Genomic DNA, 19,745 nt, shown 5'->3' with positions numbered 1-19,745 from the left:
AGGCCAAATTCTGTGCTAATTTACATCCTCTATGACCCTTTGATGCCTATTTAAATGAATAATGAAAATCTGATATACCTTTTAAGGAAACCCAATAGTGTTTCCATTTCCTGCGTGTAGCTGACTCCACTTTCTTATTCTTTTTGTGCACCAGAAAATTTTTCACTGCAAGAGCCCCAGCTTTCCGTACAGTGCCCTGGCCAGCTGTAAGGAGGATGTCAGACTGCCCTGGAGAACTCAAGGTACCACTGCTTTGCTCATCACTCAGGGTTGAAGCAGCCTCTTCCAAGTTCTCGCTGTTGGTGGTGCTCATTTCCAGCTCCCTTCGGAAGTTCTCATACACTCCCTGACGGAGCCCATCTCCTGTGGAGCTGCTGCCGCTGTCACTGCCAATGAAAGCTCGACTAGTCGTTGGAGAATAGCTAGAGTTTGTAGCATTTGAACGTCTGGAGAGGAGGTCTGTATCGGTGGTTGCGCCCTCGATCCCACTGTCAGCAAATTCACTCCCTTCACCTGCATTCACATCCTGATTAAAAGAAAGGAAACAACATCGTATGAAGGTAGCTGATATATCATCCTACCCTGGCACTCTGAACAGGCTAAAAGAGCCTGAAGTTTTCCTGATTGTATCAAATTTCTTCACAGTCCTACTTTGCTTGATATTGGAGCTTCCTTAAATTTGCCTTATGAAGACAAGTGGCTAGAAGAATAGGTATTCTAGCAGGGCTTCCAGCAACAATTTAGGAAAGACCAAACAGTTTTAGAATGTGCCCCACCACCAGAGTAAGTTGCGGGGGAGAGGGGAAACGACTTAAATTGTTTACCCTAGACTAAGTTAATGGTGGTAAGAGGTTTTCAGGAAAGAAAGCATGTGACAGCAAAAGCAATGACAGTGTCTGGGGAAGTAGTCATCACCCATAAGGTTCAGAGAGGAAAACACTAATATTGTATATTCACACCTATAACTGAGACTATGTCTTAGGCATCCTATGATTGCCACTTGACATTTATATAACTGAAGATGTACATTTCCCATAGGTGGATATGTATTAAAAATTGTGGCATTCCCACTCTTACTACTCCCAGAAAGTATGTTGGGCAGCTTGATATCTCATTCCTTAGAAGAGAAGAAGACCTTAGGAGGAACATTTAACTGGAAAGAAAACTAACTTTTCCATCTAATGAGCCAATAAGGATTTCCTACTGATATGATAGCTACCCAAGAAGATGGTCTTAGCAACCTAAGTGCCCAGAGCAGCAACTGCTCCCTGCATGCTCCTGGCATAGCATGAGAACAGTATGAGGGCCTAGAGGGTGTCAGAATGTTGAGGAATTCTGAACGCTGATTGGCTGATGAGAAGTTAACTTATAATGGAAGGACTCGTTCTTTATAACTGCTGCACATCAGCAGAGACTTGTGAGTCTGTCTATGTGCACTGTTTAGAAGAATAACTACTTCCTCGCCCATTCAGTAAATCCAGTTCTTCCAGTCAGTTTTGATTTCAATACATTCATTAATAAAGTAACTTCTTAGACCCCAATCCTGCAAGCTGCTCTAGACTGTTGTACCCTTTCATCCACACAGCGCTCCACTGACTTAAATCGGACTCCATGTGGGTGCAGAGATGCTCCTGCACAGAGCAGCTTTCAGGGTCAGGATCTTATTTACTGCTGTTCCGTACACCTGTTCGGAAACCATCAATCTCCCCAGTTCCTTGCAACAGAGAGAATAAGGGGATGCTTAGAGAAACATCTGAGTTAGTGCTGCTGAGAAACCACCCATTTACAATCAACTGTCACAGACTGATTTTCTCATCTCATCTCAAAATGCAGAAAGGTGCAGGGAAAATACAAATTATTAATCTAAATTCTAAAATTCTCTGTGTCAGACATCGCACGTGTGGGAGATAGTCACAGCATTTCCACCAGTTTCACATCCATGCAATTCCAACTCTCTCAGTGGACTTTAAACTAGTATAAAACTAGAACACCTCTGTGCTGAATCAGGCTGAAGGTATCTTAATGGATACAAATCAGGAGATTTATAAAAGGAACAATGAATACCTTTTGCACGTGGTTAATTTTTTTTTTTTTGAGAAGTATGTGACTCCTATAAGTAACTAATTTCTAACTTGACATTGACCGTTGTGTAGCACAAGTTAAAAAAAATCACTTGAGTTTTTAAGCATATTCTAATATTAGGAAAATGTAGTTAATTGTTTGAGTCAAGTACTGATTTAATAGACATTTAGATTTCTAGTAATATTTTTATTCATGCTATGTAGTATGTATAAAGTTAATTCTAAATGTATTGCTTCTCTAATTTTTATTTAAAACATACAAAATAGTGTGTGTTTGTTTTTAAATGATGTGTCACTAAAACAGACCCATCAAAGCAGGGGATTAATGGAAATGGGATTTGCCCTCTTGTCAACGTTTATAAAAATTGTGCTTGATATGCTGTTTACCAGACCATTAGAGTTCTCTCAAAAAGAGGCATAATCGTAGTGGTCTAAGCACAGAAGTGAAACCCAGGAACTCTAGAGTTCTAATCTTAGCTCTGACACAGATTCACTGTGTGTCATTGAGCAAGTCACATTAAGGCTGAGCCTTGGTTCCCACATCTGTAAATGGGGATAATACCACATGTCTCTCAGGAATGTTGTACCAGTTATCTGAAGTTTGTAAAACACTGACAAGATGAAAAGCTCAGCATAAATATATTATCTACACTCAAGAGTATTGTACAACAATCATTATAACCTTGTGGTGATCTATGGAATAGACTAGATGGTTCAAAAAGCTTCCTTTCAACTCAATGATTTTAGGATTCTAGCCTGTCCTCAATATCTCCTCACCAACACCCCAAGATCCTCTAAAAAACTGAGGTCTACACTACCACTTACTTTGGTATAACATACATTGCTCAGGGGTATAAATAAACCACCCCCATGAGCGACGTAATTTACATCGACCTAAGCACCGGTGTGGACAGCTACTATGTTGCTGGGAGTGCTTCTCCCGCCGACATAGCTACCACCTCTCATGGAGATAGATTTATAATGTCGACAGGAGAGCTCTCTCCCTCCGGCACACAGCGTCGTGTATTTAGTGTCGTGTACTTAGTGTAGACTAGCCTTGAGATTCTGGCCCTGAAGGGGTTTAGAATCCGAATACCTAAAAGGGAGAATAGATCAAAACTTGTTGCCAGTTGATATTCATCCAGTACTGTTCGCCTTTAGACATTACAATGTCACATTTAGCGAGACGAGTATCTTAAACGGTCTGCAGTATAAGACAATTGGTCTATAGGTCAGTAAGGTTAAGAGCATTCATCAGACAGATTTTTTGCCTTCAGGCCTTATACTGTACTGTCTGCTGGTTCCCATCAGAGGGTTATAATCAGTTTGATTGTGTCACATGAAATTTTCTAATGACACCTTGAAATGTTATAATCCCCACACTAATAGAGTCTCAATTAAAGAGTTCAGCAGAAAGTCAGAAAGTCACGGAAGGTTATTATGCATTTTCGGAGGGGGGAAGGGGGAGAGTCAGAGATTGAATGTGTTGTTCGCTGAATCAAGTGGAGGACAGATGGGTTTTGATTAAGGAATAATAGAAAAATTGTCAAACTTGGGTGATTAAAGTTAGGCACCAAACTAACTAACTGTTTTAGTGACACTTCATTTAAAAACAAACACACACTATTTTGTATGTCTTAAATAAAAATTAGAGAAGCAATACATTTAGAATTAACTTTATACATACTACATAGCATGAATAAAAATATTACTAGAAATCTAAATGTCTATTAAACCAGTACTTGAATCAAACAATTAACTACATTTTCCTAATATTAGAATATGCTTAAAAACTCAAGTGATTTTTTAAGTTAGGCTTGATTATCAAAGGTGGTTAGCACCCATGGCTCCAACTGATCAGATCATCTAATAGAGCTAATATAACTTTAGGCACCCATTTTTCAAATTTTGGCCAAGAACCTGGTGACTGCTGTGCATGACACAGATATAAGGACAGTACTGTATGCTTCTATTAAAGAATACTCACATTTATTTCACAATTGCTCAAACACCACCCTAACACCCAGGATTATGGTGACACTAATGTCCTCTTAAAGGGAGACTGTCAGAGTTCTGGATCTGTTACAGGAAAGGACAGGAAGGCATTCTAAGATCACAGGTTAGCACTTAAGGCAAAGAAGCACATTTCATTCCTTGGTAAAAGGAATTACCAGTGAACTGATTTGGAATTGACAGGTTACTACATACACTGTATAGGGATTTTATGTTCTCTCTGGAATTCATGTCTCTAGCTCATGACTACATTCTTTGTAACTGAAAAAACAAACAAACAACAAAAACAACAAACCACCACTACACTTAGGACCTAATCCAGCAAAGTGTTGACCACATTACCGAAGGTAGGAGGTGTCTGATGACAACCATGCATGTGCTTTTGGAGCCTATGGTTTTTTGCTGTTTTAACAGAGTATAATTTGCCACTGGCAAATTTATTCTAGAGCTCCACACAAATACCACTATAGGGCTTCTTTTTGTTTCTCTTGGAGTTTGTTTAGGTTCTGACTAAAATCCTTGTCTAAAATCTTCTAAAATGCAGGAATGGCACCTGATAGTTTACTCTTTGCCAGGGAAATCCCCAATTTAAGCTCCCAGTCCTGCAACTAGTTCCCTCTAAGCAGATGCAGACCTGCACCCAGGCAGAGTCCCAGGGGAACCACATGCAGGAAGTTCATTGGAAGTCTCGGGCCAAAATCTGTATTGCCATCCCACCGCCTCTCCACTTTTATTTGCCTACCTACAGACCCGGGGAAGAACATCTGCTTTGTCTCAGAGAAAGAGAGCAAGCTATCTCCTTGAAGGCAGAGAAATCAAGGAGCTCAGCAGAACGAATGTTCATGTCTTAAATCTCAGAACCAGAATAGAATATGAACCGAACAAATACAGACATAGATGAGTTTGCCCTTGTGACTAAATTTTTGCTATTTGGAGTGTGAGGAGAAGGCAGGAGAGTTATTAGCCTATAAACTGAAATCAACAGAGTCCAGCAGGAGCAGTGCAGCCATCTAGAATAAAAATAGTACTCTGCTTAGCAAGTCAATAGCTATTAACCTAATATTCCAAGGCTTTTACCAGAACTTCTATGCATCTGTAGATGCAGAGGATAACGGAAGTACTTCCTTACATTCGCATCTGAGGATGCACTGGTTTTAAACGCCAGACTTAATTAGAAGAGGCTAAGCAGACTATAGAGTTGTCTATTAAGGGGCAGGGAGAAGATGTGCATAGCCAGATAGATTCACTACAGATTTTTAAAATCTACAGTTAGATCAAATACCTTTAGCTGTCGTTACCAATGCTGACTGAAGACCAGCAAGAAGACTCCCTACTAGAGACAAGAAGAATAACCTTCATAAGAGTCCTGCATAATGAAGTGAGAGTATCACTGCTTTGTTAAAGACACAGACCAAATCACTGATAAACCAAGACTTAGTGAAAACATTAGCAATCTAGTTATATAATACAATATTATATATTATTTGATACATACAAATACAAAGGTTTCACATGAAGTAAGCTAGGAGCAGGGAGTATGATAGCGCTATTATACAATGTCAAGCAAGCAAGTAAACTAGATATTGTAGTGTCTGCACACTCATTAGATGCCAAAGATAGATTTGATCATACAGCATGGTCACATTTCTTGAAAATCCTTGATTTGTTCAGAAGACATATAAACCCTCATGTTTCAGAGGGTTACATCCCTAAACAATTCCTTCTTCACTTGGATGTGAATCACCCTTTACAAGTGAACCAAGTTCAATGGCACAAGCCAATCATTGGTGCTTGGAGGGTTTCATTCTTTGAAGAGGCTTCCACTAGAAGTGTCCACAGTCTCTACTCCTCTTTGTGTTTAGCAATACAACCATTAGCAATTAACATTCCACAGTACCCTAAAATTGTACATAACTTGTTAGAGGCATTAATTTGGCAAGCACCAGAGAAAGATATTAAAATGGAATGTGTGCACAATGAAACTGAGAGGATGCCCTTATGACCTAATGATAGTCTTCTGTCCAGCGTTAAGGTGTATCATCATATGCCACCCATGTTGCTTTGCTCAAGCCCCATTGTAGCATAATCCTGCCCTCCACATTAATAAAAAATCCATTGTCCAGGAACTTGAGGCAGGCGAGCAATCAACATTTTAGAAGATGTGTTTGCCAGGAAATGACTCAAAACCTTTCAGAAACTGCAGGTAAATTATGGATTTCATCCCTTTCAGACTTGAAAAAAATGTTTTAAAGCAGCAATAGAGAAACTTGAAGGTATCCCTGTGAGTCACCCTCACTGGGAGGAATACAATCTTGAAAGCTAATGGAAAGCAAGCTGCATCAAGCTTATGTCGTATAAATTGCTTAAGAGTGAGAGGAACACTGATATTAGTGCAATATGGGATCACAATACTGGATAGACCACCTCAACCAACAATTGGGAGTTGATACTGAAGAATGTTCAGAAGACATATGTAGATCTGTGACATCTACTAGGCTTAAAAGAATTAAATTGGCATCCACAGATCAAACTTGGCAGTGCAAGGCAAAATAAAGGTTTATTTGTATATGTTCTGTGGAAGTGCCCTATGAAGTACTATGGAATGAGGTATAATGACAAGCTAAGTTTGCTTTACACACTGATACAAAATGATTGAGTCTGTTGCCTTTGGAGATTCCAGTAGTTTACATATGCTGACATCTAAGAGAAGCTCCGGTTCTTCATTCTTGTGCATCAAATGCCATGTGCTTGTGCAGTAGTACTTCAGAAATTACAAAATTAGAAATTGCAAAATTGAAAGATGGCATTACAAATCTGATCCTATTGATGCTGTCTGAAATGGTTCAGTAGGATGGCACTTTCTTTCTTTCCTTGAAAGAATCTTTATATAACTAGATATTAGCCTACTCCTCTAGATTCTTTCCATACCAACAAACACCACTTGTATCTTGACAAGGTTGAGTCACAGTCAGGTGGTTTCTGTCCAGTCTCAGTCATAACCTGGCAGAGCAGAAAGACGGTAGGATACGGATTCAGTGTAAAGGTGTGGTAGAGCTCATCATCATTAGATTACGGCCTGACGTTACAGCTATACATGTTCCCCTCTCTCCCAGTTGCCTTGTATCACATTGAATAGAAGGGGTGACAAGATATAATCAAGGCCACGCCCAAGGACTCGGCTTGACCTAAATTCTGCAGCAAGCCACCCTGGTTTCTGTTATACGCAGGTGAGGTAAATGAAAATTCTGAGGCCAATTCTGGTGAATTAAAAAATGGAGATTTTTACTGAACTAAATGTGGAAAGTGTAACAGTCAGTACAATATTCCTTGGGATGTTTATTTTTTCAGTCAATTCAATTTATGTTTCACTGCCCCCTGCCCCCATTCTCCACTTTCAGCTTGCTGCAGAATTTTGTACTGACAATGCTTAACAGCAGGGAAAGGCTGTCAGTGGGGAAGCTGGGTGTTTGGACAGCTGGGTAAGAGACAGTGGGGATTTCTGCCCCAGGAAAGCGTAGGAAGTGGTTTGCTGTTTTGTGCACCCACAAAGCAGTTGAGAATGGCAAGCGGATGCATATCCTCTTTCCCGGCTCCCCTTGTGGGATGGATTGGCCTAGTCTATAAATTGTGGGCAGGGGGACTTGAATTCTTTTTCCTTCCTCAGCAAAAATCGTCAGCAACCAGGTGCCTATTGCCGCCACCCACTGCCTATTGCCGCTACCCATGTTAAATAAGCACACTGGCTGAATATCTCTGGTAAGATGATCAGCAGTGAAGTAGTTAATAATGCTGACATTCAAATTGCTTCCACTCCACTTCAGCACTCAAGCCCCAGTGAGACAGTTGGAGCAGCTCACATTTGCTATTGGTTAGTCTCTAAGGTGCCACAAGTACTCCTTTTCTTTTTGCGAATACAGACTAACACGGCTGTTACTCTGAACACTATTGTTTGAGGCTGTTTGCAGACTTGGGAGGACACTGCTCCATCAGGTTAGACTCTGTTCATATGCTGAAGTTTTCCTTTGCAGCTATATGGCCTACAATTTTTGTTGTTTAAAAATGAGAACATAGATTCTGGAACACACAATAACAGGACAATAGACCCTTCAATTGCAAACAGTGTGGAGCATTACCGTGGGATCTTATGTACAAGTGGCTTTTTCACGGCTTCAGCACTGATTTCAACAGGACATGAGTAAGGGTGGCAGAATAAGGCTGTAATGCAGCAAAGTCTGATTCTTGCAATGCTCTGTACATAGGACTACATTACAATGTCTTTCTATACCCTCAAAGACTCATACAGACGGTCCCCTCTTTGCTGTCAGTAGCGGCACAGAAAGTTTCCACACCCAGATTTTAAGAGTCTTGAGGGCTGTGGCTCTTAACCCTTTTGCTTGTGGATGACATACTGAACTAGCCCCTCAAAACTCACCTTTCTTACAACACAATGGTCTACCCAGATGAAGAAAATTCTAACTGGGAAATAATGCTAAGCATAAAGCTAAAGGATATTCTGACCACGCTGGAGTTAAATAAACAGTGACAAGCTTCATCAAACTCCATGAAGTAAAAAGCAGGGTTAGATTTATTTACTCTAATTAAAAGTCAATTCCTTGAAAATGTCACTGAGGGGGTGGAGGAGAGAAAAAATAAAAGTAAACAGAAAAACAAAATCAGAATCAAAGCAAGTCATTTGGGAGTTCACCTGAACAATTACATAACTGAACAAGGCAGGAAAATGTCTGCAAAGCTGGATGAAAACTAGGTCATAGGATAATACACTGAAGCATTCTGAAAAGAAAAGTTTCAATGAAGAATCACTCAAGTGGAGAGTCTTACTATTGCAAATTACATCCAGCTAAGTAAGCGCAGTCCCTCAGATGGTCAGCTGTGGCAACTGTCTGTGGTTTTTACATGGGATGCATACAATATAGCCTATAGAGATTACAATTACTGGGATGGCAAAAGTACTTCAAATGTATAAATATGCGCAGTCCTAGTGTTAAAAAAAATGACAATGGAAGTAGATCAGATCGTATGGCTGTTAATTTTCTTTCTACTAACTTTGAACAAAGGGAGAAAAAGAATCCACTAGAATTTTCAAAAGAATATTACGAGGTTTGCCCAAGGATCCAAAAAACTTTCCCCAAGACCCTTCCCCTAGCACACAGGCATATGAGCGTGTGCTGGGAAAGGCCTCTGGCTGTTTGCTTTAAAACATCTAAAATGGTCGTACCCAACATATTATATAGTCCCATCCATTTTGAGAACAGTTAGAGATACATTTGAGACCTTTGTGCAATAGCATTAGGATGAACAAAGAAGCAACTCAGTGCACAATGATAATTAACCACAGAATTTTGCTTAGCCAGCATTTGAAATGGCAAGGTGCATATTAGGACAGAGAGATGAGAGAAGGCCACTAACTTATACTTCTCACATACTTCTCCCTTACTGTGTGTCATTAAATTATAACTGTTTTCTGTTCTCTCATTTGACTCCAGCTGGACTAAGAATATGTTTGGAATCTTCTTTCTAGTATTAAACTAGACTATGAAACTAGACTGAAATATACATATCCTTTGTGGAGATGTCTTACACAATTTAATAGAAAATTGTAAGCTTTCTACAGTTTTTCTTTTTAACCATGCTATAGAATGTAATGAAAAATTAGATACCCGGCACAGAATTCTAAGGGATGGTACAAAAAGCAAACAAACAAAACTGTAGAACAGATATCATTCTCTAATAAAATGTTTTTATAGTGATTTCTATACAGCCCAATTTAATTCCTATCGAACACGACTGGTTTCATCCCTATTGCATTCTCTATAACTTTTCCACAGGGAAATGCCTTAGGGTCCATTAGCAGAATCCCTGCAGAGACTTAAAAATGTAAACAAAGGTATTTTCAAATGTAACTAAAAGGTTTTTAATGTGCCAAGACCCAACAAGATTTGGGTTCAGCACTGAAATTTTCAGTGTGCAAAGGATTAAAGAGGGATATTTGTTCACTCTCTTCCTATTTAATTTTATAACAAACAATCCACTGCAGATGTTGAAAGGAGACTTCTTATTCCCCAGAGTCAAGGAATAGCTCAATGCCTACGTAAATGGCCCAGCCTGGGCCAGCAGAATGTTTGAAACCAGGACATTCAGTGCTAAAAGCATGAGTCTCTACTGCTTGAACTTAAGGACTACGCCATGAACTGGAAACAGTAGCAGATATATAAACTTCTTTGTGGAGCAGCCACAAGAGGACAAAGACCCATCCTGCTACTACATGTGGCCAATACCTCTTGGCTTACTGATTAGTTATAATTTTTAAAAATGGAAACAGTCCATACTCCACATACAGTTTTCAGACAAATGGTGATCACTTGCTGGAAAAAAAGACAGCTTAAGTTCTTACTGGGGCTTGACTATCTCTCAGGCTATGTCTACACTGGCAATTGAACAACAAAACTTTTGACTTTCAGAGGTGTTACCCTCCCACCCCATGAAAGACAAAAGTTTTTGACATGACAAGTGCCAGCGCTCTCCTGCCGACAACACACCACTTGTTGGGGATAGAAGTTTTTTGACAGCAGAAGAGCTGACAAACCGTGGCTATACTGCACGATTTTTAGCAGCACGGCTGTAGCAACACAGCGATGTCACTAAAAGCTGTGTAGTGTAGACATAGTCTCAGCCTGGAAACTGAGAGCACCGGGGGTTTCATCTGAAACCAAATACCCAACATCAGTGCAAGAAGCCCCAGGTTTACCAGAGACTTCACTGGTCACTGGCTGTCGACCACCATCCCCCACAAAATTAACATTTTCAATCTAAAGTATCACTACAAATTTTATATGGTGATCAGGTAGAGGGGACACCTTGAGATGGTACAAAAAACATATCTCAAGGTAATTGCTTCCCCTCCCTAATTATACTTCAGGAATATTTATAAGGGCTATCAATAGTGAATGAACTATTGATCACAAGATTAAGATTCTGGCTGAAAATCCACAAAAGGAAGGAGGGAGAGACCATCTGCCTAGAACAGGTCCAAAAAAGAAGTTATAATCTCAGCAGATGTTTAGATACAGGCTGGATACAACATAATTGCTCCATTAAATTTGGATTGCAGTAAACAAATGATCACTTTGGGGGTTCTCAAAAACTTCAGCTGAAACTCGGGGGGGGTGGGAAGGAGGGCAAATGGGATATAAGCTGTGTACAACAGCAATTTGCCTTCCTGTCAACAGAAATGGGTGACAATACCAACCAAGTAAGCTTTTTCCACCTACATCACATCAGTTCCAAAAGCCCAGTAGGATCCCAGCAGAGCTCTGCTGGAAGTCTTGATTTAGCAGAACTGAATCTGTAAAGTTAAGGAAAAATAGAACTGCTGTGTGGGTGCCCCAAAGCCACTTTCTGAATATTAATTGCTTGTACGTATTGAAACTAATGGTCTCTCCAGTGCTGAAAGATTCTAGCTCCCAATTAAAGAAAAGTGACTCCCACGTTTCAATTTTAAGGTTTAACCTTTTGTTTCTTTTGCTAGAAACTGAAAACATTCCATTTAATTTGTTTATTTAATTTGATAAAGAGATTCTATTCACATTTCACAAAAACATAACTATTGCCAGGCCTAGCAAAAGAACTTGTGACTTAAATGTTATCCTGAAAAATATATCGCTTTGCTTTTTAAAAAGGGATCTTAGGTGCCTCGGTTGTTTTGAGATGCCTTAAAGCAATATGATTTTCAGACAACGGTGCTCAACACTTTCAGAAAAGCAGGCTCCCTTAAGATGTCTCAGGATGAACACCCCAAAACAGAGTTTCACAAAAATCACCAGCCACTTTTGAAAACTTGGATCACGTTAAAAATTAAGAGCAAACCTTGCCAATGTACAGTAGGAGATGTGCATTCATAACAATGGCAGAATTCAGCCCTCACGTGCTCAGCATCTCCAACTCCTAGTGACCTCTTGCGGAGTTTGGGGTATTCAAGAGCTTCCTGCTAAAGTCTTTCAGGACTTTATGGGTTTGGGCACGGTTATCATAAAGGCAGGTGAGAATGGAAAACCTGCAAGTCTCTGAAAAATTATTCTCTGAAAAATGTGCCAAGATTTATGCAATTATAATGTAAAAAGCCTGACAGAAAGGAGGGTCCAGTGGTTAAGGCACACACTTAGGACTTAGGAAACCTGGGTTCAATTCCCTATTCCTCCACATGTTTCCTGTGTGACTTTGGACAAATCTCTCAGTCTTGCTGGGCTTCAGTTCCCCCACCTGTACGATAGGAATGATAGCACTACCCTACCTCCCAATGGCATTGTGAGGATAAATACATTACAGATTGTGAGGCACTCAGATACAATAGTAATGGGGGCCATAAAAGGTCCCCTGGTTCATCGATTCCTAGTGTTTCCACAATTCTCCTTTCCCTCCATCCCCCAAAAGCTATCTCATCAGACTCACCAAGGAAGTAGCTCTTTCATTCTATATACCATTACGGTTTCCTTTTTGCCGTCTTTTATAAATAAAGCAACATATTAAAACCTTTTTCCGGGTCTCACCACAGGCAAGTCTGGACTAACAAAGATTACTGCTAAAAATAAACCTTAGCTTTACTGCATGCTATTGGGGTTAGGGTTCTGGAGGGAATGTCAACCCTTTCAGATTTTTAATTTTGTTTATTGTAGTTTATTTAATGAAATAATTGTTGCTGAGTCTCTTTCGATCAATAGTCTGAAATTGGAAGAGATCTGTCTAGTGATACAAGCTACTGACGTGATGTCACAGGCTATGTCCGATGAAATGAGACTCAAATTCATTACTTTCATTAGGTGCCTCAAAGGGATATTCTAATGGCATGATGAACGTTGGGGAGAAAAAAATACTTCAGCATTTACCAACTGTGTGGCTTTCCTTTTCAAATACACTCTGAAAAGAACTGTAAGGCAGAAGTTGAACCTAACAATTTTCTTTGGATTAATAGAAAATGCTTTGTTTATTACTCCTAAATGGCAACCTGTTTTCTGTTGCCTGTTGTTGCTTTTTTATCCGTGCTATCTTTAATAGCCTTGTTGAGGATGTGAAGAGTTTCTGTGCTGATACTACAAAAAATGCCTCCAAAAATCTAGAGCTTATTTTGAAGTACAAAGCTTCTGCTGTGAGAAGCTGCAGCATCTGTTTTAGAACGTCATTTTTATATTTAGAAGCAGAACATCTTCATTGATCAAGCACAGCCAACTAAACCAACAACCCACCTCCAGTCACCTTCTGCAAGTTAGTGCCAACCAATGCCCTTCCTTCAGTCACTCAGCTGGGTTTCATTTCACGTTCTAGTGTCCCCCTCATTGACCCATCATATTAGCAGATCCCAACACCTACATTGCAGTATACCGTGACCAGCCTCGCTCATGCTGTCAGATCTAATCTCTCTTGAAGGGGTGTGCAGCCAAAAGCTCAGTTCAGCATCAGGATGCAAATCTGTCAGTCTCCCACACCCATTCAAAGTGCTTTCCCCCTCCTCCCCCCCTGAAGGTCACAAGATGTGATGAGTGCTCCCTGCTACATACCTACTAAAATTAAAACATATAGTCAAATCAGGGTAGTCACCGAAGCATGCCATCTAGTGCAAAGCTTGACCCATTTGGTCAGGCTCTTCTTGGACTGTTCTGTTTCGTCTACTGGCTCTGCTTCCGATCCAACGCCCACAGACAGCAAATAAATAGTGGGGAAGACATTATCGTCAGCCTTCTATTTTGGAGTTGTGCCACCCCTCAAAGAAGGGCCAGCGTGCCAAATGCACTCTGCATTCAAATATATTTCACCTGCAGTGGCTGCAAACGGCACATGCGTGGCATGGATGCTGCATTACTTCTATTTTTGTAAGGGATACTGTGCTATTTACCACATGCAACGTGCTGCTGTATGCAGCCCAGGCCAGTGCAATGTAACCAAGCAGATGTGTCACAGCTAATACAGTGAAACATTCAAAGAGAACAACACAACACACACAATAAAGAGCCAAACCAAAACTCTGATCCACGGGTTAGAGGAATGGGGCGTGTGTGTGTAGGGGGGAGGGGGGAGAACGACAGCTCTGTATCCTGTGCTCTCCCTGGCTTGGGGAAGCTGTGCTTCCTCCACTACCCTCTTCCTTGGTTGGTGCAGTGACTATTCCCCCTCCTTTTTCAATCCCTGATAGATGAGTACGAAGCAGACCAAGTGCCTGCAGGACTCCCAATCTCTTCCCATTGAAGAGCACTGTTTTCTGAGTGATGTTTTGCAGGACTTTGAAATTCAGACATTTAGATCAATGGAAGTAGAGAGGGAGCGTCAATCCAAGGGGCAATTTTGATGGATGGGGGTGGGGGAGGGGCAAAGGTGAATTCTCAGTACTTCCAATCGGGTTGGCGAGAGGCTTGGAAGCAGCATTGAAACATGGAAGGGTGGGATGGACCTCAGTATCCTCTTTTGCTCCTGGCCATTATAGCTAAAGTGTGACGTGGGGATGATGCACTTGAGTTCCATGACAGCAATGGTAAGAGACGAAGCTTTGACCAGATACCCTAAAAGCACTGCCAAATAAATAGAATAATCTTCCTATCTGTCTGCAAACTGCAGATTTATCCTTCCCAGGGAGAAATGACTCGAAGGAGTGGAAAAAAACCCCACTATGATTGAAATGGAGCTAAGAGTTTTGAACAGAGCATTCATGAAAGTACACCCAGTCCTGAAGGCACTTGTTCTCCTTCCCCCTTATTTAAAAAGAGGAATATGGAGGGAAACAGAACATACATCAAGCTGCCAGTATACCACAGTCTACTTAAAACATCTGTGATCGTGATCTAAATAAAGAACATTTTTTAAGTACATGAATTTGTTAAACAGAAACAAAGAGTTTCAAAAGTTTAAATGGAATAGAGTAAAACTGCATTACCTGAGCAGTTTTTGCCCTTCGGCCTTGCATGCTGTTGCTGTGGCTGATTTGTAGGTTGGTGGCACCTTCTGAAAGGCAGTGAGATTTCCTACAGGGGAGTGTATTATAATTACTATAGGTAGGAGTATCCTCTGCTGTAGCTGACGCCATCTTATGGTTCCCAATATCTGGAATATCGGACACTAAGTTCCGACAGTAAGCCCCAAAGCTGTTTCGTGGGCCTCCGTTTATCGTAGCACCTGAGTTTTTTGGTGAATACAAGTCACTCATAGAATTGGCACGTTGGCAGGCAACCAGCTGCTGGGGATTGTTGCTTGCTTCTGTGCCTCGAATCCCCTCACCATCCTTCTCCTCAGCTGAACCTAAGATTTCTTCGTTGCTTGTTAAATGTTCTTGGCTGAGGTCAGAGAGTGAAAATTCCAAGCTGTCCTCCCGCCAGATGTCTGCAGATTTTGAACGCTTTTTCTTGAAGCTTGCAGTTTCCATGAAAGTTGTCCCATTTGTTGCATATCGATGCTGTCTGCCATCTTCTTCAGCCAAAAATGTAGTCTCATCCCCGTAAAGTCTGCTTTCTTCCGTGTCTGGCATGCTCTGCACTGAGGCTGCCATGAGAACTGTGCTGCTGTCCACGCTAGGAGTAACAGAAGAATCGGTGTGGTAAGAAACAGGCCTTAATCCCATGTCCACTCTGTCCACCCAAATGGGGCTTCCAAAGTCCTCTAAATTGGCTTCTTGGTTAAAAGGCTCCAGGCCATTTTCTGCCAATGACTGGGGGATGCTAGGAGTACTGCTAGATCGGGTGCTCACTTCTGAGTTCCTGTGGATAACTTTCCCTGAAGAAGCATGCCTGGTCCGTCGAGAAGTTTTATTTGAAAGGCGAAGTGAGCGTGATGTGTGCTTCCGTCCCAGGCCGGCGTGCTTGTCTCCATACAATGCGTGCTCTACATTTTGGCTTTCCGCGTTTCCCATGGTTTTAAGGTCTGCAAGATTAAAGAATAGGAAATATTAAACTTTCAACTAATATATATACCAATATATATAATATGGCTGTTAGTAGCTCCCATGGATTGTACAAAGGAAAGAGATTGTTTCTTAAAAGGAATCTAGACCCTCTCATCCAGAAGTAGTGCTAAAAGATATATGTCATCATGTATCTATGATCCATGTACATCTGCTGAAGCATGTGTTGCAACTAAAAAGAATTATTTTAACAGTGATGAATAATAAAATATAATCAGTTTGCAACATCACTTGTTAACTCAAATACAATCCAGTGAAGTTTTCCAAGGTATGAACCCAGGGCCTCAGTTACCCCGGTTTAAATCAAGAGTAACTCACTAAATCCAAAAAGAAAAGGAGTACATGTGGCACCTTAGAGACTAACCAATTTATTTGAGCATGAGCTTTCGTGAGCTACAGGTCACTTCATCGGATGCATACCGTGGAAACTGCAGCAGACTTTATATACTCACAGAGATCATAAAACAATACGTCCTCCCACCCCACTGTCCTGCTGGTAATAGCTTATCTAAAGTGATCATCAAGTTGGGCCATTTCCAGCACAAATCCAGGTTTTCTCAGCCTCCACCCCCCCCACACACACAAACTCACTCTCCTGCTGGTAATAGCCCATCCAAAGTGACAACTCTCTACACAATGTGCATGATAATCAAGTTGGGCCATTTCCAGCACAAATCCAGGTTCTCTCACCCCCTCACCCCCCTCCAAAAAACACACACAAACTCACTCTCCTGCTGGTAATAGCTCATCCAAAGTGACCACTCTCCTTACAATGTGCATGGTAATCAAAGTGGGCCATGTCCAGCACAAATCCAGGTTTTCTCACCCCCCCCCCCCACCCCCACCCCCATACACACACAAACTCACTCTCCTGCTGGTAATAGCTCATCCAAAGTGACCATTCTCCCTACAATGTGCATGGTAAGCAAAGTGGGCCATGTCCAGCACAAATCCAGGCTCTCTCACCCCCCCCCTTCCTCCCCCCCGGGGACACACACATACAAACTCACTCTCCTGCTGGTAATAGCTCATCCAAAGTGACCACTCTCCTTACAATGTGCATGGTAATCAAAGTGGGCCATGTCCAGCACAAATCCAGGTTTTCTCACCCCACCCCCACCCCCATACACACACAAACTCACTCTCCTGCTGGTAATAGCTCATCCAAAGTGACCATTCTCCCTACAATGTGCATGGTAAGCAAAGTGGGCCATGTCCAGCACAAATCCAGGCTCTCTCAGCCCCCCCCCTTCCTCCCCCCCGGGGACACACACATACAAACTCACTCTCCTGATGGCAATAGCTCATCCAAACTGACCACTCTCCAAGTTTAAATCCAAGTTTAACCAGAATGTCTGGGGGGGGGGGGGGGTAGAAAAAAACAAGGGGAAATAGGCTACCTTGCATAATGACTTAGCCACTCCCAGTCTCTATTTAAGCCTAAATTAATAGTATCCAATTTGCAAATGAATTCCAATTCAGCAGTTTCTCGCTGGAGTCTGGATTTGAAGTTTTTTTGTTTTAAGATAGCGACCTTCATGTCTGTGATTGCGTGACCAGAGAGATTGAAGTGTTCTCCGACTGGTTTATGAATGTTATAATTCTTGACATCTGATTTGTGTCCATTTATTCTTTTACGTAGAGACTGTCCAGTTTGACCAATGTAAATGGCAGAGGGGCATTGCTGGCACATGATGGCATATATCACATATATCAAAAAAAAAGGGGGGGGTGTTTTTTGGAGGGGGGTGAGAGAACCTGGATTTGTGCAGGAAATGGCCCACCTTGATTATCATGCACATTGTGTAGAGAGTTGTCACTTTGGATGGGCTATTACCAGCAGGAGAGTGAGTTTGTGTGTGGGGGGGTGGAGGCTGAGAAAACCTGGATTTGTGCTGGAAATGGCCCAACTTGATGATCACTTTAGATAAGCTATTACCAGCAGGACAGTGGGGTGGGAGGACGTATTGTTTTATGATCTCTGTGTGTATATAAAGTCTGCTGCAGTTTCCACAGTATGCATCCAATGAAGTGAGCTGTAGCTCACGAAAGCTCATGCTCAAATAAATTGGTTAGTCTCTAAGGTGCCACATGTACTCCTTTTCTTTTTGCGAATACAGACTAACATGGCTGTTACTCTGAAACCTGTCACTAAATCCAGGGGTTACATCAGTGTATATCAGAGGAGAATCTGGCCCTGAATGTGGTTTTGAGTGTGAGCCAATTTATAATGAAAGTAAATTGGTAATCTCAGTTTTACACACATCAGTTAAATCTATTAAAATCAGTTAATCCTCAATGCAACACTGGCCAATAATGTAAACTGCAAAAATTAAAGTTCCATTTCCATACCAGAATCCCCTCCCACTGAAGCAGGACTCCCTTTCATTTAGCAATATGGAATTGCAGGGTGGTTGCATCCTCCTGATACCTGTTCATGACCCCCTGGGTCAGAACCTATGCTCTACACTAAAAGAACAGAGAATTATGTATATTTAGGTTCCTACCAGAGGATGGTTAAAGGGGAGAGATTCTGTATTTCTACTTTTTGAGCAACATCATACAGTATTGAAAAAAATATCTAATGATATTGATTTGTAATTCAATAAATGATATTGAATTTGTAATTATCAACACCACTACTGGCACCCAAGGCATCAAAATGCAACTCTGCAGAGCAATACATTCTACAAGCACTGTTCTAAGGAGATCCTCATTGAGGACCATAACTCATTCTAATGCTTTGTACCAATGATTGAAAAAAAATTTAAGCCAATCTTTGCACAGGAAAGAGAAAAATGATCACTAATGTTCCCAGAATCCTGCAAACTGGTGCTTCCAGGCCATCCCCACTCACAGGGGACGTGTTCTGGTGTGATGCCAGGGTGTCACACCTGGAAAGGAAGGTCAATTTCTAGGCCTAGCAACCTTGACAAGGTTACTTTATAATAACACTACAGGTGACTTTTCAAAGTCATACATGGAGTTGTAGCTACATGACTCCTGCTGACTAAGGGGAAATTTTGCAGCTAAATACCTGCACAATGCTTTAAAAAACAGGGTTTTTTAATAAAAGCCTAATAAAAGCCTCTGAAAAAGTCAGTCCTAGGTCTGTGCTTCATTACATCTAGGCAAGCTTTAGACCATTATTTTGCTTCTATACATTTTAAAGCCTCAACAATAATTAAATATACCATTGTATTTAGTTTTCTTTGGGTTTTATTTAGTATGAGAGATACTGTACCACAGTTTTTCAGTCTATGTAGAATAAGAAATAACAACAGTAACTCAGATTCCACTGTGTGGGTTACATGATCACTGTGCCAAAGTATTAAAAAAAATGATTTTTTTTTTAAATCTTCTTTTGATACTGGTAATGAGACTTGTAAAGACATTTGCTGGACATCAAAAACTGAGGTAGGAGTTGCATCCACTCAGCGTCCTCTCCAAAAGTGCTAAAAACTACTTTACCTGGGTTGGAACCAGGCTCCTTGAGACCCATGAGGACAGAACAGATGCATCTTGTATGAGGTTCTACCAATGCCTTTGTGCAAGGGCTTTTGCAAACATAATGGCTAAATTCATTCTTGGTGTACTTCAGCTGATAAGTCCAAGGAAGAATTTGCCCCACACAGCCGGATGCATTTCTCCTGTAGGCTGGTGTAACTCAGTGAAGTCAATGAAGTTATACTAGC

The 19,745-nt window shown here is 41.1% G+C and overlaps 1 protein-coding gene across 11 annotated transcripts in view; it reads right to left on the bottom strand.

Annotated features, from left to right (window-relative positions):
• The window catches only part of TIAM1 (TIAM Rac1 associated GEF 1), a 264,451-nt gene that overhangs the window by 85,600 nt on the left and 159,106 nt on the right, over positions 1 to 19,745 (bottom strand). For all 11 annotated transcript variants that reach the window (XR_012161161.1, XM_073362431.1, XM_073362486.1 and 8 more), the window contains 2 exons: positions 15,031 to 16,010; positions 79 to 526 (listed from right to left, as the gene is read on the bottom strand). Coding sequence is in view for 10 of the 11 variants with exons in the window: in XM_073362431.1 (XP_073218532.1) it covers positions 79 to 526; positions 15,031 to 15,999 (1,417 nt within the window). In the remaining variant the exon portion in view is untranslated. The remainder of the gene's footprint in view (positions 1 to 78; positions 527 to 15,030; positions 16,011 to 19,745) is intronic.

Source organism: Lepidochelys kempii, chromosome 1 (assembly GCF_965140265.1).
Source record: "Lepidochelys kempii isolate rLepKem1 chromosome 1, rLepKem1.hap2, whole genome shotgun sequence".
Lineage (NCBI taxonomy): Eukaryota > Metazoa > Chordata > Testudines > Cheloniidae > Lepidochelys > Lepidochelys kempii.
This window is presented reverse-complemented; position numbering and strand designations above follow the sequence as displayed.